The 24,035-nt window shown below is 43.7% G+C and overlaps 1 protein-coding gene and 1 pseudogene across 4 annotated transcripts in view; both read right to left on the minus strand.

Annotated features, from left to right (window-relative positions):
- The window catches only part of pde10a (phosphodiesterase 10A), a 398,667-nt gene that overhangs the window by 199,237 nt on the left and 175,395 nt on the right, over positions 1 to 24,035 (minus strand). For all 4 annotated transcript variants that reach the window (XM_055631370.1, XM_055631369.1, XM_055631372.1 and 1 more), the window contains one exon: positions 10,517 to 10,579. In XM_055631370.1, the coding sequence (XP_055487345.1) occupies positions 10,517 to 10,579 (63 nt within the window). The remainder of the gene's footprint in view (positions 1 to 10,516; positions 10,580 to 24,035) is intronic.
- Positions 20,518 to 23,650, minus strand: LOC129694639 (proteasome subunit alpha type-2-like; annotated as a pseudogene).

Below are 24,035 nucleotides of genomic sequence, written 5' to 3' on the forward strand. Positions count from 1 at the left end.
AAGAAGAACTGACACTTTTGAAAAATATAAAAGTGGATAAGTCTTCAGGTCCGGACAGGATATTCCCTAGGACATTGAGGGAAGTTAGTGCAGAAATATTTCAAATGTCATTAGAAACGGGAATAGTCCCCGAGGATTGGCGTACTGCGCATGTTGTTCCATTGTTTAAAAAGGGTTCTAAGAGTAAACTTAGCAATTATAGACGTGTTAGTTTGACTTCAGTGGTGGGCAAATTAATGGAAAAGATACTTAGAGATAATATATATAAGCATCTGGATAAACAGGGTCTGATTAGGAACAGTCAACATGGATTTTAGTCTGGAGGGTCATGTTTGACTAATCTTCTTGAATTTTTTGAAGAGGGAAATTGACAAGGGTAAAGCTGTGGATGTTGTTGATATGGACTTTAGTGAGGCCTTTGACAAGGTTCCTCATGGAAGGTTGGTTAAGAAGGTTCAACTGTTGGGTATAAATGCAGGAATAGCAAGATGGATTCAACAGTGGCTGAATGGGAGAAGCCAGAGGGTAATGGTGGATGGCTGTTTATCGGGTTGGAGGCAGGTGACTAGTGGGGTGCCTCAGGGATCTGTGTTGGGTCCTTTGTTGTTTGTCATGTACATCAATGATCTGGATGAAGGTGTGGTAAATTGGAGTAGTAAGTAGAGAATTAAGGGACAGAAGTTTAGGGGTAATATGAGGGGCAACTTCTTTACTCAGAGAGTGGTAGCGGTGTGGAATGAGCTTCCAGTGGAAGTGGTGGAGGCAGGTTCATTGGTATAATTTAAAAATAAATTGGATAGGCATATGGATGAGAAGGGAATGGAGGGTTATGGTATGAGTGCAGGCAGGTGGGACTAAGGGGAAAAAAAATGTGTTCGGCACGGACTTGTAGGGCCGAGATGGCCTGTTTCCGTGCTGTAATTGTTATATGGTTATATGGTTATCTCCCCCATCTCTTTTGGCTCTGCAGATAACTGTCCACTCTGTCTCTCCAATGGACCAATTTTATCCCTCGTTATCCTTTTGCTATTAATATAGCTGTACAAATCCTTTGGATTTACTTTCACCTAACTTGCCAAAGCAACCTCATATCTTCTTTTAGCTTTTCTAATTTCTTTCTTAAGATTCTTTTTACATTCCTTATACTCCTCAAGCACCTCATTTACTTCATGCTGCCTATAATTATTGTAGGACTCCCTCTGTTTCCGAACAATATGTCCAATTTCCCTTGAAAACCAGGGCTCTTTTCAATTTTTACTGTTTCCTTTCAAACGAACAGGAACATAAAGATGTGTTTAAGAGGGAACTGCAGATGCTGGAGAATCGAAGGTTACACAAAAAAGCTGGAGAAACTCAGCGGGTGCAGCAGCATCTGTGTAACCCATAGATGCTGCTGCACCCGCTGAGTTTCTCCAGGAACATAAAGATTCTGTACTCTTAAAATTTCCCCTTTAAACGTCCTCCATTTCTCTTCTACATCTTTCCCATAAAACAAAATGTCCCAGTTCACTCCTTTTAAATCATCTCGCATCTCATCAAAGTTAGCCTTTCTCCAATCAAAAATCTCAACCCTAGGTCCAGTTCTGACCCGCTCCATAATTATATTGAAACTAATGGTATTGTGATCACTGGACCCAAAGTGCTCCCCAACGCATACCTCCGCCACCTGTCCCGTCTCATTTCCTAACAGGAGGTCCGGCACTGCCCCTCCTCTAGTAGGTACCTCTATGTATTGCTGCAAAAAACTATCCTGCACACATTTTACAAACTCCAAACCATCCAGCCCATTTACAGAATGTGTTTCCAAGTCTATGTGTGGAAAGGTGAAATCTCCCACAATCACTACCTTGTGCTTACTACTAATATCTGCTATCTCCTTACATATTTGCTCTTCCAATTCTCGTTCCCCGTTTGGCGGTCTATAATACACCCCTATAAAAGTGTTGCTACACCTTTCCCAATTCTCAATTCCACCCAAATAGCCTCCCTGGATGAGCCCTCCAATCTATCCTGCCAAAGCACTGCTGTAATATCTTCCCTGACTAGCAATGCAACACCTCCACCTCTTGCCCCTCCAATTCTATCACACCTGAAGCAACAAAATCCTGGAATATTTAGTTTCTGATCACAGCCCTCCTGCAACCATGTTTCACTGATCGCCAGAACATCATAGTTCCAGGTGTCTATCCAGACTCTAAGCTCATCCACCTTTCTTACAATGCTCCTAGCATTAAAATATGCACATTTAAGAACCCCCCCCCCGTCTCTTATTCTCTGTTTATTTCCTTTTTTTTCTTTCTCCTCTTGTGTCCGATTGCTTCCCTTTTCTGCTTCCTGCCTCCCATTCTGTCTACTAGCTTTCGCTATTTGAGTCCCTCGCCCCAACCATTCTAGTTTAAAGTCTCACCAGTAGCCTTTGCAAATTTCCCCGCTAGGATATTGGTCCCCCTCGGGTTCAAGTGCAACTCATCCTTTCTGTACAGGTCCCACCTTCCCCAAAAGAAGTCCCAATGATCCAGGAACTTGAATCCCTGCCCTCTGCACCAGTCTTTCAGCCACGCATTTATCCTCCACCTCTCTCCATTCCTACTCTCACTGTCGCGTGGCACAGGCAGTAATCCTGAGATTGTTACCTTTTTGGTCCTTTTTCTTAACTCTCCTCCAAACTCCCTAAATCCTCCCTTCAGGACTTCCCTTTTTTTACCTATGTCATTGGTACCTATATGTACCACGACCTCAGGCTCCTCTCCCTCTGATTTAAGGATATCTTGGATGCGTTGGGACACATCCGAGACCTTGGCACCAGGGAGGCAGACCACCATCCTGGTCTCCCGACTGCGTCCACGGAATCGCCTATCCGACCCCCTAACAATAGAGTCCCCAATTACTATTGCCCTCTTTTTTTCCCCTACCTTTCGGAGCAACAGGGCCGGTCTCTGTGCTGGAGGCCCGTCCGCTGTCGCTACCCCCGGGTAGGCTGTCACCCCCATCCGTACTCAAACAGGAGTACTTATTTGCGAGGTGTACTGACATTGGAGTACTCACTCATTCCTGCCTCTGCCCCTTGCCCTTCCTTAGCGTGAACCACATGTCTCTCTCCCGTGGTTTTGGAGTGACCACCTCCTCTCTATAACTCCTCTCTATGACCTCCTCACTCTCCCTGATCAGACAGAGGTCATCGAGCTGCTGCTCCAGGATCCTAATACGGTCCCTTAGGAGCCCCATCTCGCTGCACCTGGTGCAGATGTGGACGTCTGGAGGGCCATCCGACACCATGACCTCCCAACACTCTGAGTAAAGAAGTTCCCACTCATGTTACCCCTAAACTTCAGTCCCTTAATTCTCAAGTCATGTCCCCTTGTTTGAATCTTCCCTACTCTCAGTGGGAAAAGCTTATCCACGTCAACTCTGTCTATCCCTCTCATCATTTTAAAGACCTCTATCAAGTCCCCCCCTTAACCTTCTGCACTCCCTGCACATTGATGTGGTAATCAAGATAGGATTTAGTTTCTTAGGTGACTTAGGAAGCAGAGAGTGGGGATAAATGGTTCATACTCGGGATGGCAACCGGTAACTAGCGGGGTTCCGCAAGGGTCGGTGCTGGGACCCCAGTTGTTCACAATTTATATAAATGATTTGGAGGAGGGAACCAAGTGTAATATATCAAAATTTGCGGACGATACAAAAATGGGAGGAAAAGTAGGGAATGAGGAGGATAGGAAGAGTCTGCAAAAGGATATAGATAAGCTAGGTGAGTGGGCAACAACTTGGCAGATGAAATTTAATACTAATAAATGTGAAGTCATTCACTTTGGGAAAAAAAATGATAGGGCAAGTTATTTTCTAAATGAGGAGGAGCTGCGTTGTAATGCAACGCAAAGGGATCTAGGGGTATTAGTACATGAATCACTGAAAGTTAGTATGCAGGTGCAGCAAGCAATCAGGAAGGCCAATGGAGTTTTGGCCTTTATTGCTAGGGGGATTGAGTATAAAAACACGGAGGTCTTGCTGCAGCTGTACACAGTATTAGTGAGACCACATTTGGAATACTGTGTACAGTTCTGGGGTCCATACTTAAGAAAGGATGTACTAGCCCTGGAGGCAGTGCAACGAAGGTTTACAAGATTAATTCCTGCAATGAGGGGATTGACATATGAGGAAAGGTTAAGTAGGCTGGAACTCTACTCTTTGGAGTTTAGAAGAATGAGAGGCGATCTCATTGAAACATATAAGATCGTGAGGGGCCTTGATCGGGTGGATGCACCGAGGATGTTCCCAATGATCGGGGAAACTAGAACTAGGGGACATAGTTGCAGAATAAGGGGGGGCTCTTTTAAAACTGAGATGAGGAAGAACTTCTTCACCCAGAGGGTGGTTAATTTATGGAATTCACTGCCCCAGGGAGCAGTGGAAGCAGAAACTTTAAATATATTTAAGACTAAAATAGATGGTTTTTTAGCTGCCAAGGGGATAAGGGGCTACGGGGAGAGGGCAGGGATATGGACCTAGGTATGGTTAGTATAGTAAGACCCGAGTGATCTCCTGGACAAGTGTCGATCGCCTAGATTGGGGTCGGAGAGGAATTTCCCGGATTTTTTTCCCGAATTGGACCTGGGTTTTTATCCGGTTTTTTGCCTCCCCCAGGAGATCACGAGGTTCTTGGGGTGGAGAGGGGTGATAGCGGTATAAAGGGGAGGGTAGTGTCTTGTGTTCTGTGTCTTGTGTCTACTGTTTGTGGGTAAGTGTGTCTGTTTAGTGTTCAGCCATGAGCGAATGGTGGTGCGGGCTCGATGGACCTGGTGGTCTGCTCTCGCACCTACTTTCTATGTTTCTATGTTTCTATGATAAGATTCAGCATGTCCACGAGGATTCTCTCAAACTTCGACCGATGTGCTATAGAAAGTGTTTTACAGATGCATCTCAGCCTGGTATGACACTGCTCTGTGTTTAACCCCCTGAACCTTAAGAGAGTGCTGAACACAGCCCAGTTTATCACATGCTTATTATTACCTTTCATCCGGTCCATCTTCATGGTGCTTTGCAGCAGGAAGTCTGGATGTAACATCAAAAATGTCCACCACCCTGGCCATTCGCTTTCTCACTTCTGGCAGAAGGTTCAGGAGCTTGAAAGTACGGACGTGCAGGCGAGAACAGCTTCTTCCCCACTGCTGTCAGACTCCAGAACCAATCACCCCTTTCCGGAGGTGCTGCCATACACTCTAACTCTTAACTCTACATTCTGTACTTGAGAACAGGTGCACAACCTTTTATCCGAAAGCCTTGGGACCAGACACTTGTCGGATTTCGGACATTTTCGGATTTCCGAATGGAAGATTTTTAGCGTAGATTAGGTAGGTAGCGCGGGCGGCTTGAAAAGTCTGGAGTGGCTGCCTCCTCCCCGGAGACCGGGGAATCATTGTAAATCATTGCATAAATGTTAGTCAGTTAGTTTGGAGGGATTTTATGTGGTGGTGGTGGTGGTGGGGTGTGAAGGGGGAAACTTTAATTCTTAGTCCCCTACCTGGTCGGCGACTCCCAACATCGCGGAGCTGGGGGCTCCGTCCGGCCGCGGGCGGCGCCGGTTGGAGCTCCGACCCCGGCAATTCTACCCCTGGCTCCGCGGATGTTGGGAGTCGGCGGCCACAGCGCTCCGGAGCTTACCGCACGGCGACCCTGTAAGGCATTGCCCGCTCCCCGCTGGTATCCCAGCGCTGCGATGCCGCCGACTCCCAACATTCGCGGAGCTGGGGCTGCGGGCGTCCGGCCGCGGGCGGCGGTGGATTTGGAGAGCCTCGCAGCCAGGGGTAGAGTTGCCGGGGTCGGAGCTACAACCAGCGCCGCCCGCAGCCCCAGCTGGGAGTTGGCGGCCACAGCGCTGCGGAGCTTACTGCACGGCGACACGGTAAGGCATTGACCGCTCCCCGCCTCTCCGACTAGGTAGGGGACTAAGAATTAAAGTTTACCCCTTCACATAAAAGCCCTCCAAACTAACTGACTAACATTTAAGCAATGATTTACAGATGTTTAAGTGTCTCCCCGGTCTCCGGGGAGGAGGCAGCCACTACAGTAGTACAGACCTGGGTTGACCGTGGGTCGTTTCGGGTCAAGTTTGGCGCCAAACGCGAGCTTTGGTGTGCAGACGACATCCTGGAAAAAAATGGCCGGTTTTCGGAGTTTTTCGGTTTCCGGAACTCCGGATAAAAGGTTGTGCACCTGTACCTTTTTTTCATTCAATTCAGATTGCAATGTAGCTTTGCACCATTCTGCAGTTTTGTTTATTGTTATATTACAATGTATACTCTTCACTCCATGAGTTTCAAGTGAACAATGAATGTCATTGTGCCCTATGTACATGAGCATAAGCTAAACTGAGTCTGGTGGTAGTTAATCCATAGGGCCAGAGCAAGTGTGTCTTAGGATGTTGGGATGCTGGGGAAGAAATTGCAGAAGCCCTAACAGTAAAATCTGCATTATCTTGAGCCATGGATGTGGTACTGTAAGAATGAAGGGTGGCTAACATGCCTTTATTTATGAGCAAGGCAAGGAACTACAAACAGGTAAGCCTAACATCAGTGGTAGAAAGTTATTGGAGGGGAGTCTGAGCAATAGAGTCTGCCTGCATTCGAATAGGTAAGGACTGATTTGGGAAGTTGTATTTCATGAATTTGATTGAGTTTTTTGAAGACATGACCAAGAGGATGGATGAGGGCTGGGCAATAGACTTTGTGTACATGGATTTTAGAACAGCTTTTGACAAAGTTCCCTGAGATTGGCTACTATGAAAGATCAAATAACACGGGATCCAGAGAGAGCTGGCCAACTGAATGCCAAGTTAGCCTGGTGGAAGGAATCAGAAGGTGATAGTGGAGGCGTGTTATTCAGATTGGAGGCCTGCGACCAGTGGCGTGCCACAGGGATCAATGCTGGACACATCACAGGTACTGACCTCCCCACCATTGAAGGGATTTACAGGAGTCACTGCCTCCTTCCAGACTGGCAGTCCACCAGGTACAATGTGCCGGCTTGGCGACTTCGTCCTGCAGGCCGCAATCCGCAGGGGACCCGTTCGACACCTCCCCCCGAAGCTGCAATCTACCGGGTCTTCTACTTGGCTGAGCAAGGGCCACGGCTTCCTGGGAGCATCAGGCGTGCGCGGCCTTGTTTCGGTCCTGGACCTTCTCCATTTCCAGGATGTGGCCACACAATTGCCTGCTCCACCCTATTTACCTGGAATTATGTACCCAAATCTCTTGGTTTTCCTGTCCTACAACACTCCAGGGCATTACCATTTACCGTGCAAGTGCTGCCCTGATTTGCCTTTCCAAAATGAAATAGCTCGCATTTGTTACAATTAAATTCCATTTTCCATTTCTTGGTCCACCTTCCCAGTAGATCTTATTGGAATCTTAGATAACCTTCATCACTGTCCATGACACCACTGATTTTGGTGTCATCCACAAACTTCCTACCCATTTTAACAAGATTGTCATCTGCTTGTTGATATTAATGGTAAAAGTACTGAAGAGTGAACTGTTTTATTGTCAAATGTCCCAGACAGAACAATTACATTCTTACTTGCAAGCAGCACAACAGAATATGTATAGTACACTGTAAACAACAGAATAAATGAAAAGAAAGGTGCGCGTGTGTACTGAATAACTAACAAACAATGATCGTGCAAAGAGACAAAACCAAAGCTCCCAAGTTTATGTTGTTCAGAGCTTATATGGAATTTGTCGTGTTTAATGGCCTGATGGTTGTAGGGAAGACGCTGTTCCTAAACCAGGAGTGAAATGAGTGGCCAGGATGGTGTGGGTCTCTGATGATGCCGGCTGCCTTTTCGAGGCAGGAAGGTGGAGGCCTTCGTGCCAGTCCCTGTTCGTCCCTCGAAGACCAGAGACCAGGAGGATGGAGCCAGCGACGTCAGACAAGAAGCAAGGCCAGTAGGACAGGAGAGGGAACCTGGGTCTTGCTTATTGCGTCCTCGTGGTTGGCTGCGGGAGGCTCCCTCGGGGCACAAAGATGGATGGGCAAGGAGGGGCACGTGGCATCCAAGGAAGGAGATGACTGGAGGCAACAGCCTTTGACTTGCCTGCAACAGGCACTGCTCACAAGAACAAGAACTTTGTAAATGGCACCTCTTGCTGGCAGGCTCAGTAGACTATTTATGTGCCCTTGCTAATCGGAGATCAGGGGTATGGCAATTCTCTGGACTGTTTGAAGATTGAGAATTTCACTGTGTTGGCACTTTGCACAGGTGACAATTGGGGCACTGTTTAACCATTGGCACATATGCCTTCTTAAGTCAGTGGAGGGCTTATCATGAGGAGTGCAGATAAGGTGGATGGCCAGTTTTTTTCCCCCCAGGATAGTAACTTAACACTAGAGGGCATAGATTTAAGTTGAGAAAGGAAACATTTGAAAAGGGACATGAAGGGCATTTATTTCCATACAGAAGGTGGTAGATATATGAAATAGGCTTCCAGAAGAAGCTGTGGAGGCAGGTACAACATTTAAGACATTTAGACAGATAGATGGATAGAAAAGATTTAAAGGGATACGAGCCAAACACAGGCAAAGTGTCATAAGGGACACTAGCTTAGATAGACATTTTAGTTAGCATGGACGAGTGGGGCCCATAGGGCCCGTTTCCCTGTTGTATAACTTTGCCTCTGTTCACTGGCAGGATTGAGCTGTGGCAGTAAGGCCCATAATTACCACCACTCTCTCTTCCAACTAGCCACATCAAAATTCTAGTGCAACCAGCAATTAAGAACACTTATTTTGGGCAACAGAGAGCGAAGCACACAAGTGCAAGTGTTTCAATGAGTGTTTGTGGAATGGCTGCCATAGTTAAATAGAGCATGTAACGTGCTCTTTAGAGTAATGGTCTCCAAGTTGCACAATGTCACCAGTTGTGGTTACATTCAGTGTTTTCTCTCCTTATGGAGATATGGCTTTGCCTTCAGCCAGTGTCTCTTAGTTCCACGTATTTTTGTATGTTAATAGAAAGTTACAATACAAATTGTTTTTAGTCCCCACAACAGTACAGTTGAAAAAACAATTTTCTGGCAACTGATGGCCTGCACCACGCCCCTTCCCCCCCCCGAATCACTCCAGCACTTTTGTCTATTAACCATCATCTGCAGTCATTGGCAATAACGGACACCACTCCCATCTGCTTTGGTCCATTTACAGTCAACCTTCGTTATAAAGAATAAAAGAGGGAATGGCGATGACTGCAGATGATGATTAATTGAGTGAGGAGCGGATAAAGCCACCGCCGACAGCAAGAAACAGCAGCGGGTAGGAGGGGCTCGCTGGTGCACCTTGTGAGTCGGGTGTGAGGTCGGAAGCCGGAGCTTTAAACGGCCGGGGAGACGGTGTGAGCAGGGATGTGTCCGCAGGGTGTGAGCAGGGGTGTATTGTCGTTATCACGTGATCTCAGTTGGTCTGGAAAAACTGATAATCCAGAAAAGGTCTTGAACCAAGGGTGCAGAGAGAATCGGTGTCTAACCTGCACCATTTTATTTTGTTGCACAAATTTAATGGGTACCATGTTTTTTAAAATACACAAAACAGATTAATAAAGATATACATTTTAATCAAACAATTCACATATGCTGACAGATGGCTACTATACATCAAATTTAAAATTTAGACAATTTCTTCACTATTTTACTTTTGTAATATGCAAATCACCATTGGAATTGAACTGTAACAATTACGCTACAAACAAATAGGAGAAATAAAAATTAGAAAAGCACAGCAGGTTACTGTGCTCCTGTAAAGTCATCAGATTCTAACTTTTTACAATGCAATTGATTGATCATCACTGCTAAAGACACAATAAAACAAAGATCAAAGGAGCAGAAATATTGAGAAGGAAGAAATGGGAAGGCAGCAATAAGCAGCCCAACAGATAAAATACTGCAAATAAAGAGATAATAATTAAATGAAATGTAAATTGAAAAGCATGGAGGGAATGCAATATGAAATAGAGCAGGGAGGGAGACAGTCATGTTTCCATCAAAGTAAGTGGGGTTGAGGTGGTTGTAATGCTGTGGGAGGAGTGGGCATTAGTGCCCTCTAAAAGAGGCTAGCTTATGCCAAATTTAATTGAGTGGGCAAGTTAGTGGGGAGGGGAGCATGGGAGATATTTGATTAAGCCGGACCACTGGAGAGGGGAAGTTGTGAAAGAGAATGGTTGTGCGAGAGAGAGTGGAAGAGAGCAGAAGTATAGAACACAAGATAAGGAATAGAGAAAGAGGCTCAAATGAATACAGCAAATAGAATATGTAAAGGAAGGTAGGCATAAAATGAGAATAAAGTTTCATTCCAGTTTGATTAACAATTAATTCAGGTAATTTACCAATGCTCTATTCTGAATCTATCAAATATGAACATGTGATCAAATCGTATGTATTTAGTTATTCATGTGCAACAAATGCATATTCCCCTTTTCTTAAAAAATTAAATTATTACAACTTAAAACTTCCTTATTCAATGAACTCACCCCCAGTTAATTCTGATCCTGGTGTTTCAGCAGTGGGGCTCGCTAACTTCAGCAAAATATCACCTACATGGACAAAATTCCATGAACTGTTAAAATTATACAAGAAGTCCTGTTTAACAAAGATAATTTAATTTCAGTTGTTAAAATACTTAAAAAAATATACCCACATTTTCATTATTTGCATACTGTTGCGTGCTTGTTGATTAAAAGAAAAACTAAGAAACCTGGAACAGTTATACATGGCAACTATATTCTCAGCTATAAACTATAAATTAGTTAGTAGACGCTAATGAAGACATGAAATGTCACCTTTACAAAATGTGAAACCTTAAATCCTTCTGCACGGTGTGCAATTCAGAGCTGTTAGAAATAAATGTCTGATTGAAATGGTTCTCTGAATGTTGAGGTTGCAGTATGCTCTAAGTTTATAAATAAAATTAGTTAGTAGTTATATGGCCATATTTTTAGACATCGATACTGTACAACTTCTTGCAGTTAAAATGATCTTTGAATATTATTAAATTCAAGATGAAGTTTTGTCAATTTAAATTCATTTGTTTTCAATTTTCAACAGTGTGAACTTCAATTAAGGAATATTTTCAATATCCCATATCATCCAAAGAATGATCATTGATTCTGTTCACTAAATGAGAATTTTTCCTAATCTTCCTCCAAATTAGTTTACAAGTAACCAATGGTGGATATTTTCCAACAGTCTTTGAACTATCAATCAGTTTCTGTGGAGTGAAGGGTAGCAAATACAATCTCACTGAACAGAAGAGAGAAAACAGTAAATTTTAGACCAGTTAACCTGATATTTGGAGCAGGAAGAATATCAGATGCAATCACAGGGTATGTAAGGAAATCCTTCACAATATATGGAATGGACCCATTCTAGTAAGAACATTTCCAAAGGGAGGAAGGACCCACCATCAGTGATGAACTTAAAAAGTTAGATAGCATCAATGTTAAACGCATATATTTGTACAAACTCGGATGGCAGGTTTTAAGACTGTACAGAATATAGAAGACAAGATAAAATTAATAAAGTAGAAAAAAAAATTGAGAACGACATAAAGCTAGCCAGAAATATGAAAAATGCAAGAATTTCAACATAATAATATTAATAAAATGAATGTACATTGCACGTAATTGTGGTAGGGGAATTAATAATATAAATAATCAAGTATTTTGCATCAATTATAAGATACATTTAGCAAGCTGTAAATTGGTAACGAAGGGAGGAAGTGACTTAAAAAACTGACAATTAGCAAGAAAATTGTACTGAACAAACTGATAAATGACTTCTGGATTCTATTGGATTACATTGACTTTAATTTTGCAAAACTCTTCTCGTACAGGGAAGAGTTCCAATGAGATTGGAAAATAAACATTGATGCACTAAAAGCTCAAACTGTCATTTATAAGTTGCTTCATCTGCAAAGAATATTCTACTTCAAAGAGGACGAACTTTAAAGGCTGTCCAAAGGAGTGGTGTAATTGAGAATTTGGTCAGTGGAGGAATTCATTGCAAAGGGGAAGCAGCTACTGTTTTGTACTTCCAATATTTGGGAAGATCATGACATTCACAATGGTGCCACCAAATATTTTATTAAGCAGCTAAAGTGTAATTTGCTAACAGCAGTCCCAAAGTTAAATAGCTAAGCCCTCCACAATGGCAAGGAGGGCCTTGTTTGAGCTAATGGCATAATGGTATTGTGTTTCCTTGCCCCATTGCAGAAGCGTCCACGTAGCGGGGCTGGAAACTGGAAGTATCCCGAGCTAATTCTGCTACCACCATCATCTATTGCAACAAGTGATGGCTCCCACTGATTGTTGCCGGAAGCTTGCGTCCTTTTCAGGATGGATAATGACAACGATGTCAACATTTGAAACGTGGAAGATGGACACGAAAGAAGATTGTGTATCCTGAATATGCTGGGATTCTTGAGACGGGGAGCAGGGAACGTGGAGATGCAGTGGTGGTGATTGAAGAGAAAAACAGAACTGGCCTAACCAACAAGTACACAGAAAATCTGACTACCGTTTCTCAAATTATCCAAAATGTATTTAGAATTAAAACACAAGAACAATAACAGATACAATTTCAACAGTTGTTCTGATATTTATGAACTTAAAGCAACTAATGGTTGACCTTGCCCTTTTCAGCTCAACGGGCAGTTTTCCTGAGTACGCAAGTTTGTGCTGTCCTGAGAATCCATCAAGGAGTCAAACATTGGACCACGATGGGAAGTAGAATGATGGTATGTAAAGGAGGACAGAAGCAAAAGGTTGAAGGGAGATAAGAAAAACAAACCTGAAAAAGCTTTGTGCTTTCATGCAAGGAGCATTTGTAATAAGGTGGATGAATTGAATGTGCAGTTAGTAGTTAAGGAATGTGATATAGTTGGAATTACGGAGACATGGCTCCAGGGTGACCAAGGTTGGGAGATAAACATGCAGGGGTATTTGATATTCAGGAAGGAAAGACAGAAAGGAAGAGGAGGTGGAGTGGCATTGCTGGTCAAAGAGGAGATTAAGTCAATAGCAAGGAGAGACATTAGTTTGGATGCTGTAGAATCGGTTTGGGTAGAACTGCAAAATAGACAAGGGCAGAAAACGTTTGTTGGAGTTGTGTACAGACCACCAAACAGCAGAAAGGAGGTTGGGGATAGCAAGCAGGAAATTAGGGATGCGTGTAGCATGGTACAGCAGTTATCGTGCGTGATTTTAATCTACATATAGATTGGGCCAACCAAATTGGTAGCAGCGCTGAGGAGGAATTCCTGGAATGTATACGGGACGGTTTATTAAACCAATATGTAGAAGAACCGACTAGAGTGCAGGTAATCCTAGACTGGTTATTGTGTAATGAGGAAGAATTAGTTAGCGATCTTGTTGTGCAAAGCCCCTTGGCAACGAACCATAATAGGTGGAATTCTGCATTAGGATGGAGAGCGACACGGTTAAATCAAAAACTAGGGTCCTTAATTTAAAGAAAGGAGACTTTGAAGGTATGAGACGGGAATTGGCTAGGATAGAATGGCAAAGATTTAAAGACAGCATGGATGAACTCCAAAAATTGTTCATCCCTGTCTGGCAGAAAAATAAAATGGGAAAGGCGGCTCAACCGTGGCTAACGAGGAAAATCAAGGATAGTGTTAAATCCAAGGAAAAGGCATATACATTGGCCAGAGGAAGCAGCAAACCAGAGGACTGGGAGAAACTCAACAGAGGAGGATGAAGGGGTTAATTAAGGTGGTGGGGGGGGGGGGGGGGAAAAAGAGCATGAAAGAAAGCTTTAGGGGAATATAAAAACTGACTATGAAAGCTTTTTTAGATATATAAAAAGGAAAAGATTAGTGAAGACAAATGTAGGTCCCTTACAATCAGAGACAGGTGAATTTATAATGGGAAACAAATAAATAGCAGAACAGATAAACAAATATTTTGGTTCTGTCTCCACCAAGGAAGACACAAACAATCTACCAGAGATACGAGGGTACCGAGGATCTAGAGGGCGGGAAGAACTGAAGGGAATCCACATTAGTCAGGAAATGGTGTTAGGTAAACAGTTGGGACTGAAGGCAGATAAATCTCCAGGGCTTGATGGTCTGCATCCCAGAGTACTCAAGAAGATGGGCCTAAAAATCGTGGATGCATTGGTGATCATTTTCCAATGTTCTCTCGTCTCTGGATCAGTTCCTGTGGACTGGAGGGTAGCCAATGTAACTCCACTTTTTAAAGAAAGGAGGGAAAGAGAAAACGGGGAATTATAGACCAGTTAGCCTTTTATCGGTAATGGGGAAGATGCTTCAGTCGATTATTAATAATATTATAGCAGCGCATTTGGAAAGCAGTGGTCAAAGTCAGCATGGATTTACGAAGGGCAAATCATGTTTGACTAATCTTCTGAAAATTTTTGAGGATGTGACAAGTAGAACGGATAAGGGAGAGCCTGTGGATGTGGTGAATCTAGACTTTCAAAAAGCCTTTGACAAGGTCCCACACAAGAAATTGGTGTGCAAAATTAGAGCACATGGTATTGGGGGTAGGGTATTGACATGGATAGAGTACTGGTTGGCAGACAGGAAGCAAAGAGTAGGACTAAACAGGTCATTTTCAGAATTGCAGGCAGTGACTAGTGGGGTGCCGCATGGCTCAGTGCTGGGACCCCAGTTATTTACAATGTATAGTAACGAATTCAATGTGACATCTCCAAGTTTGCAGGTGACACAAAGCTGGGTGGCAGTGTGAGCTGCGATGATGATTTTAGGACACCATAATGTTTGGGACACATAGCTTCACAGGTGTTTGTAATTGCTCAGGTGTGTTTAAATGCCACCTTAGTGCAGGTATAAGAGAGCTCTCAACACTTAGTCTTTCAATCACTTTTGGAAACTTTTACGCTGTTTATCAACACGAGGACCATAGTTGTGCCAATGAAAGTCAAATAAACCATTATGAGACTGAGAAACAAGAATAAAACTGATAAGAGACATCAGCCAAACCTCAGGCTTACCAAAATCAACTGTTTGGATCATCATTAAGAAGAAAGAGGGCACAGGTGAGCTTACTTATCACAAAGGAACTGGCAGGCCAAGGAAGACCTCCACAGCTGACGACAGAAGAATTCTCTCTATAATAAAGAAAAATCCCCAAACATCTGTCCGACAAATCAGAAACACTCTTCAGGAGTCATGTGTGGATTTGTCAATGACCACTGTCCGCAGAATATTTCAAGAACAGAAATACAGAGACTACACTGCAAGATGCAAACCACTGGTTAGTCGTAAAAATAGGATGGTCCGTTTACCTTTTGCCAAACTGTAAACGGACCATCCTATTTCTGGTTAGTCGCAAAAATAGGATGGTCCGTTTACAGTTTGGCAAAAGGTACTTAAAAGAGCATCCACAGTTCTGGAAAAATGTCTTGTGGACAGATGAGACAAAGATTACCATATCAGAGTGATGGCAAGAGCAAAGTATGGAGGAGAGAAGGAACTACTCAAGATTCAAAGCATACCACCTCATCTGTGAAACACGGTGGTGGGGGTGTTATGGCCTGGGTATGTATGGCTGCTGAAGGTACTGGCTCACTTATCTTCATTGATGATACAACTGCTGATGGTAGTAGCATAATAAATCCTATCTGCTCAAGTTCAAACAAAGGCATCTAAACTCATTGGCCAGCGGTTCATTCTACAGTAAGCCAATGATCCCAAACATACTGTAAAGCAACAAAGGGGTTTTTCAAAGCTAAAAAATGCTAAATTCTTGAGTGGCCAAGTTAATCACCCGATTTGAACCCAATTGAACATGCCTTTCATATGCTGAGTGAAAATTGAAGGGGACTTGCCCCCAAAACAAGCATAAGCTAAAGATGGCTGCAATACAGGCCTGGCAGAGCATCACCAAGTCAAGTCAAGTCAAGTCAAGTCAAGTCAAGTCAAGTTTATTTGTCACATACACATACGAGATGTGCAGTGAAATGAAAGTGGCAATGCTCGCGGAACAACAAAACAACCAAACAAATTATAAACACAACCATAACACACATATTATTTTACATAATACACCAGAGAAGACACCAGCAACTGGTCTCTCCGTTGCCAGACCAGCATGTCCAGGAACAGCTTCTTCCCTGCGGCTGTCACACTGCTCAACAATGTACCTCGGTGACCACCAATCACCCCCCCCCCCCCCCCCCCCCCCCCCCCCCCCCCCCCCCCCCCCCCCCCTCCTCCAACTGGAAAAACACTATGACTGTATGCATGTAAATAGATGTATTTATTGAAATTATATTCTATGTTGCTCTTCCAGGGAGATGCTCTGCATTTCGTTGTCTCTGTACTGTACACTGACAATGACAATTAAAGATGAATCTGAATCTGAGCTGGTGATGTCCATGAATCGCAGACTTCAAGCAGTCAATGCATACAAAGGATATGCAACAAAATACTAAACATGACCACTTTCATTTACATGACATTACTGTGTCCCAAATATTATGGTGCCCTCAAATGGGGGACTATGTATAAACACTGATGTAATTTCTACAGTGAAACCAAAATGTATAAAAAATACCCTTTATTAAAATCTGACAATGTGCACTTTAACCACATGGGATTTTTTTACTTTTACACATCTCAAATTGTGCGGTACAGAGGCAAATAAATAAATGATGGGTCTTTGTCCCAAACATTATGGTGGGCACTGTAGTTATAGCTCTCTTAGGGCCAACGGAATCAAGGGATACGAGGAGAAAGCAGGAATGGAATACCGATTTTGGATGCTGAGCCCTCGAGCTGTCTCCTCCCATCCCCCAGCCCTTGGGCTCCTCCTCCTCCTTTTTCCTTCCTTCTCCCCGCCACCCCCTATCAGTCTGAAGAAGGATTTCGGCCCGAAACATTACCTATTTCCTTCGCTCCATAGATGCTGCTGAGTTTCTCCAGCATTTTGTGTTCTTTTTTGCAGTTCCTTCTTGAACACCGATTTTGGATGATCAGTCATGATCATATTGAATGGTGGTGCTGGCTCAAAGGGCAGAATGGCCTACTCCTGCACCTATTTTCTATGTATCTATGATGCCATGGTTAAGTATATTTCTTTGCAGGTAGAAGATTTGGGAGAGAGGGGATGTAGCACCTTGGTCCAAAGATATATACAGCACCAAAAATGAGCTGCTGCAGAGTGTTTGAGGAGGTGGGGTTCAAAATAAAAAGCAGAATGTTAACGCTAATAACCTTTGTAATTTTACCCATAACCATAGGCAATTGGCATATGGATAAAAAGACTTCATTGTTTCACTTATTGAGGCAATGGCACTAATATCAGGGAAAGCATAAACTGTCCAATTGGAACAAACTTCAAATAAACCTGCCTGGTGTGCTGAAAAATTTAACAATGAGAACTGTTGAAAAAAAGATTCAAAAGTGATTAGGAGAGCAGAGAAGAAAGTGGGGAAGTTGATGATTTGGCAAACTTTAAAAATAAAAATCAAAGTGTATGGAGCAGAGTCCTGACAAATTCAGTGAAAGGGCTTAAGCAGGGAAAAATTGTAAAAGATCAAAGTAAAAACTAATTTATTGCAATGCAAGAAGCAAGTCAAATGAACGTGTAATAAATAGATATACAGGCAGTCCCCAACTTGCATGGTAGTAGGTGACTTATGTAAACTCACTTACGGAAAAAATTCACAATAGGAGATCCCGTTTCCGGAATGACCTGTGGTATTGCAATGGGAGCATGGCGAAGGCTTCCCGTCCGCTTCATAGATATAAAAGCGTCGGCCGAGCTCTTTGCTCTTCCAGTTTCCGCCACCGTCCGTGAGACACTGGGATGGCAAGTGAGAGCAAGGTGGGGAGCATCTCATGGCTGAGTCGCCGACATCTTCCACAAGGTGCACCAGTGAGCCCTTCTTCACCAGCTGCCGCACCATCGATTGATATGGCTGGTGTTGCGGCTCACGATGTAGCCCCTGGCTGGCAGCGCATTCTTTAGGCCGTCGCTACCGCAGGATGTGGTCAGTCACCATGGGGCTCCCTCGTCCTCTTTCTCTCATCGCTTTGTCCACTACGCCACTACCCCTCTTCCAACTTTTCTCCTGGAGTCCCCGACAGTCAGACCCTGGGAGAGAAGGCGGTGGAGGGAGGAGTGGACAAAGCAACGGCTGACATGAAAAGCTGGCGAGAGGGGAGGGTGCCCCGCAGTGACCGAGAACATCCCGTCGGTGGCAGCGACCCGAGATGCGTTGGCCAGGGCCGACAATGTGAGCCGCAACAACCATCGCGTCAGCCCAACAGTGTGGCAGCTGGTGGAGGGCCTGATGGTGCAGACTGATTCAGTTTGAAGGGATCCGAACCAAATGGTCACTTATGCATGTTCTCCAGCAATGCTGTCTGCAGTACCAACATACTTACTTCTAATGACACGTGCAAGGACACTTGTATAACAAGAGCTTTCAATATCTCACCATTTAAAAAAATATTCCAACAATTCCTTTTTTCTACCCAGGCTAAATCAACTTGCATTTTTCCATGTTACATTACATCTACAATGTCCTCAAGCATTTAACAATGTACATCTGCTTTGCAGCCATCCATTCAACATCCTCCTCACAGCCTACCCCAACACCCATCTCTGTGTCAACAGCAACTTTCAATATAATATACTTGATTCACTGATCTAACATCACTACATCCAAATATTCAATATTCAGGTAGGACAGATAAAAAGGAAGATGAGGTAGACTACTGTTCCTGGTTGAAGAAGAGATTAATGGAATGGTCGGAAAGGATGCAATGTAATTAGTTCGGATTATGTACAATCTGTATAGGTAGAGCAAAAAAATTCTTAGGGGTAAAAAATATTAGTGGGAGATATTCAGACTGCAATATTGTAATGGAAATGCTGGGGATAGCATTGAAAAGGAAATTAGAAATATGTGCAATAAAGGTACAACTGCAATCGTGGGTAACTAATGTATGCATAGACTCGGCTACATATAGTTTCACCAGATATATTTTTAATATATAATATGAGTGCGTACACATAGTTTTCTGGACCAGTACGTTGAGGAACCAGCTAGAGAACAGGACAGGGTATTGTGCACAGTTTAAGGTAAAACTCAGATAATTTGCCGTCTGATGGTTCTTGCAAAACCTGATGCGATCCATAGTGTAAACGGTTGTGTGGCCAGAATTGGAGACAGAACAGCATTAGTGTGCAGTTAGATCAAGGATTTTAGTCAGGAACGCTACAGATCAGGAAGGTGGGCAGGGTTGCAGCTGGAGCAACTTGAGTATTTCCCACTTTCTTCAAGCTCACTGGGTTCTCTGGAAAATGTATTATACAACTAACATATGTTTGGGCATTAATATAGTAACATTTACCAGTCTGCAAAATCTGCTGGTTCTAAAGCTCAATCGGAGTTCTATTGTAATTAGCTATCTTATTGAGTGAAGGCCCTCTGGGTGGAGTGACCATTGAGTGGTTGAATTCTTCCTTGAGATAGAGAGTAACAGAGCTGAATCTGAGACCAGAGTTCAGGTTCTAAATAAAGGAAACCGCAATGGTGGAGGTGAACATTTTAAAATGGACTGGGAAGTGTCATCTGAGGGGATTGATGGTACGTCAACCATGGTAAACGTTTAAGTGCTTGGATGAATTCCTGTCTGGCACAAAAATGAGACAGGAAGGTGGCACAATTGTGGTTAATAAGAGAAATTAGATATCTGCTGTCACATACTTTATCAGCAAATGTGTGGAGGACAGTGTATCAAAGAAGACGATACAATACATGCATTCCCCAACTGGAAAGTACAGATGAACTGTGAGGTCCACTCCTAGGTGAAGTCCAAGTCTGCAGTATTCAAGTCACCGATCCTGAGCGGCAAAATAAATCCATCTACAACCTTGGCAGATCCATTAAGATCTCAATGCATTCTATGTCCACTTTGAACAGAAGATCAGTGATGGAATGCCACCCGCCCCGCCAGTCTCTGATGCGTCTGTACCAACGGTCAATAAAGCAGACGTAAGATCTTCTTTAGAAAATAGAACACACAACACAGCACAAGAACGGGCCCTATGGCCCACAATGTTTGTGCTGAACGTGATGCCTAGCCGAACTGATCTCACCTGCCTGCACATGATCCATATCCCTATATTCCCTGCAGTTCCATGTGCCTATCTGAAAGCCTCTTAAAAGCCGCTATCATATCTGCCTCCCCCACCATCCCAGGCAATGCATTACAGGCTCTCTGTGCATTACCACCCTCTGTGTAATGAAAATTGCCCCGCACTTCTCCATTAAACTCCACCCCCCCCTCCCCCCTCCCCCCTCATAGCTATGCTCTCTTATTTTTTAATATAATTCAGATGTCAATATGTACTGAAGAGGAAATTTACATGGTCATTGTTCAACATGAATGAAAAATTATATAGGTGATTACTGACCATTGCCAAACATTCCCTTGGATCAAAAGAGTTAAAGCTATTTCGGTGCAAGAATGTACCATGCAGTCAAGTGATGAATCCACACACCCCATTGATCTTGCACAACAATGTGTGTTCATTAACAATTTCTCATATTAAAAAAAAAGTCCTACAAAAAATGGTGTTAATGAAACCCTGTTACCAGAACGTGTCCGATTGAAAGCCGCGGCCTCCCTAAGAAAAATATTTCAATTGTGGAAATACAGACAATAAAATTTATAAATTGCTTTGTTTATACACATAATGAAAAAAATGAACAGACCATGGCAAATCTGCTTTCATTTCTAAAATGAGATCTATCAGTTGCCCGTGCAACAGTTTTACACGGCACCGACTGTTTGACCATTGCCAAATCAGATGAGTTGAATAAAAACTTAAATTGTAATTAGTAGCTGACCAAATTTTTTCCAAATTAAAAAAATGTATTGTATGTTAAACTATTGTGGCTAAATAGTCTTTGACTTCTGCTGGAACGAGCCTGCAGCATCCTGCCTCATCGCAAATTTCAACTATATTATCTTCCGTCATCTGGCCTTCAAAGCTCTCCTTTAGTGTTAAGATTTCTGTATGAATGGCATCTTCAAGTTCGAGATCTTCATTGTATCTCTTTTCCAGGAAGGTTTCTCCATTGACGCAATTCCTTCCCATGGCTGTCATCTTCCATGCAAAGTAAGCACCAGATGGACCCGACTGAAACAAATATGGCCTTCTCTCATCCCAACCAGTAATTAAGAGTGACATTCCAAATCGACGGACTCCATCAGACTGTGTGTATTCCTGCATAACAGAAGCCACCCTCTGTACTAACTGAGCCATGGGGATAGGCTCTTGATATAGTGGTAGTACTGTTGTGCCAACATACGAGCCCGGTGAATCAATACCCTGTAGTCAGGGCCCATTCCACTATACACTATTCCTATGTGCTTTGTGGTTGGCTCCACTTTGTGCACACTCTGTTCATCATAAAGAATAGATTTCTGTTTCTTCTCCGTTGCCAAAACTACACCATTGTACACCTTTAAATTCAGCTGGAGCTCCTGCGGCTACAGCTGCCAAAGAATACTCAATCTGGCCAAGTTTGCCTGAAGGACTGAAGGTGGTGAGCGAGAAGCTGTACCCGCGGTCCACCATCTTCCCGCCGCTAGTGTAGAGCATTTCTACCATGAGAAAAAGTTTCTTACTGTCTACTCCATCTATGCCACTCATAATTTTATATACTTCTATCAAGTCTCCCTTCAACCCCCAACACTCCAGAAAAAATAATCCAAGACTATCGAACCTCTCATTGGAACTGAAACCCTCTAATCCAGCAGCATTCTGGTAAACATCCTCCACACCCTCTCCAAAGCTTCCACATCTTACCTGTAATGGGGTGGCCAGAACTGCACGCAATACTCCAAATGCAGTCTCAACAAAGTCCTATACAACTGTATCATGACTTCCTGACTCTTACATTCAATGCCCCTAGCAATGAAGGCAAGCAAATCACCCACCATCTTTATCACCCTATCTAGTCGTGCTGCCACCTTTAGTAAGCTGAGAACTTGGACTGAGATCTTGATCCCTCTGCACATCAATGCCGTTTAGTGTCTTGCCAAATAACTGTACGCTTCCTCTATCCATTCTTTCCTGAGAGTGAATCCACAGAAAGCAACTGGTCCAGATGGAGTCCCTGGCCATGTCCTCAGGACCTGTTCTGATTATCTGGCACAGCTATTCAGATATCTTTAACCTCTCACTACTCCGTTCTGGGATCCCCACCTGCTTCAAGAAGACTTCTACCATCCTGGTACCAAAGTAAGACAGCATGCCTTAATGCTATCCTGGTGCTGAAGAAAAGTAAGATGGCTGTCCATTGGCTCTGACATCGACCAGCATGAAGTGAATTACTCTTAGTAATTAACTCCAGCCACTTAGCCAGCCTTGATCAACTGCAATTTGCTTACCTCGTAATATATGCACAGCAGACGTCATCTCCCTGGCCCTAGGAATCTGCTACCCCCTTTGCCACTGGATCCTCGACTATCTGACCCACTGACCTCAGTGAGGATAGGTGACAACACTGCCTCCAGAATAACTCTCAGCACCAGTGTCCCACAAGGTCACGTTCACAGTCCTTGACTATACTCTATTTACATTCATGACTGTACAGCAAATTTGGCTCTAAATCCATCTGCAAGTTTGCAGACGACACAACTGTGGCAGACCAAATCATGAATAATGACGAGATATAATACTGAAAGAAGATAGAGAACTTGGTGGCATGGTGACAATAATCTCTCTCTCAATGTCAGCAAGACAAAGGAGTTAGTTATCGACTTCAGGAAGCATGGTGGAGTATATGCCCCAGCCAGCACCAATGGTGCAGATGTGAAAATGGGTGAGAGCTTCAAGTTTCTTAGTGTTAATATTGCCAATGATCTGTCGTGGACCAACCACACTGATGTGACAGCCAAGGCGGCACACCAACACTTCTACTTCCAGCGGAGACCGAGGAAATTTGGCATGTCTCCAGTCTCTTACAAACCTCTGCAGACGCACCATAGAAAGTACTGTTGCACCATAGAATGCATAGTTGGGTTGCATCACAGCATGGTATGGGAACAGGTCCGCCCAAGATCGCAAGAAATTGCAGAGTTGTGGATTTGATTCCATGTCTATTTCACGCTGCCTTGAAAAACCAGCCAACAAAATCAAAGTCACACTAGTCACATCTTCCCATCTCCACCTCTTCCCACCTTCTGCGGAGACCTCTCCCTCCGCAACTCCTTGGTACATTCATCCCTTCCCACCCAAACCACCCCCTTCCCTGCTATATTCTCTGGCAACCTCAGGAAATGTAACACCTGTCCATATACCTCCTCCCTCAACTCCATCAAGAGACCCCAGTATTCCTTCCAGGTAAGACAGATGTTTGCGCCTCCTCTAACCTCATCTACTGCATCCCGTGTTTCCGATGCGAGCTCCTGTACATAGACTTGGTGACCTCTTTGCCTAATACTTGCACTCGGTCCGCAAAGGCCAACTGGATCTCCCGGTTTGCTAACCATTTAAACTCCCCTTCCCAGACCGAGCTTTCAATCTTGGACCTTCTCCATTACCAAAGCGAGGCCATACACAAGATGGAGGAACACCTTTTTATAGTCTGCTTAGGCAGCATACAACCCAATGTTGTGAAACCAAATTCTCCAATTTTAGGTTACTTCTACAAACATCTCCCCCTTCCCTCCTCCTCCCCGCAAACCATGACTGTGACCTTGCGGCAGTTTCCCCAGCCAAACCACAAGTCCTTTAACTACCTTCACAGTTCGCAATGATGTATCCCTTTTGGGTTCACACCTGCTTCTATATCTAACCTTTGGCCAACAATCTGCCTATCTGGGAACCTGCTCACCCAAAATCATCTGTTACTGGCCGTGATTTATCCGGCCCTTTCTTACTTCCGGTTATTTTTTCTCGCTCCCCCCTGCAATCAGTGTGAAGAAGGATCCCAGAACGAAAAGACACCTATCCATTTTCT

This window comes from Leucoraja erinacea, unplaced genomic scaffold, assembly GCF_028641065.1.
Source record: "Leucoraja erinacea ecotype New England unplaced genomic scaffold, Leri_hhj_1 Leri_73S, whole genome shotgun sequence".
Lineage (NCBI taxonomy): Eukaryota > Metazoa > Chordata > Chondrichthyes > Rajiformes > Rajidae > Leucoraja > Leucoraja erinaceus.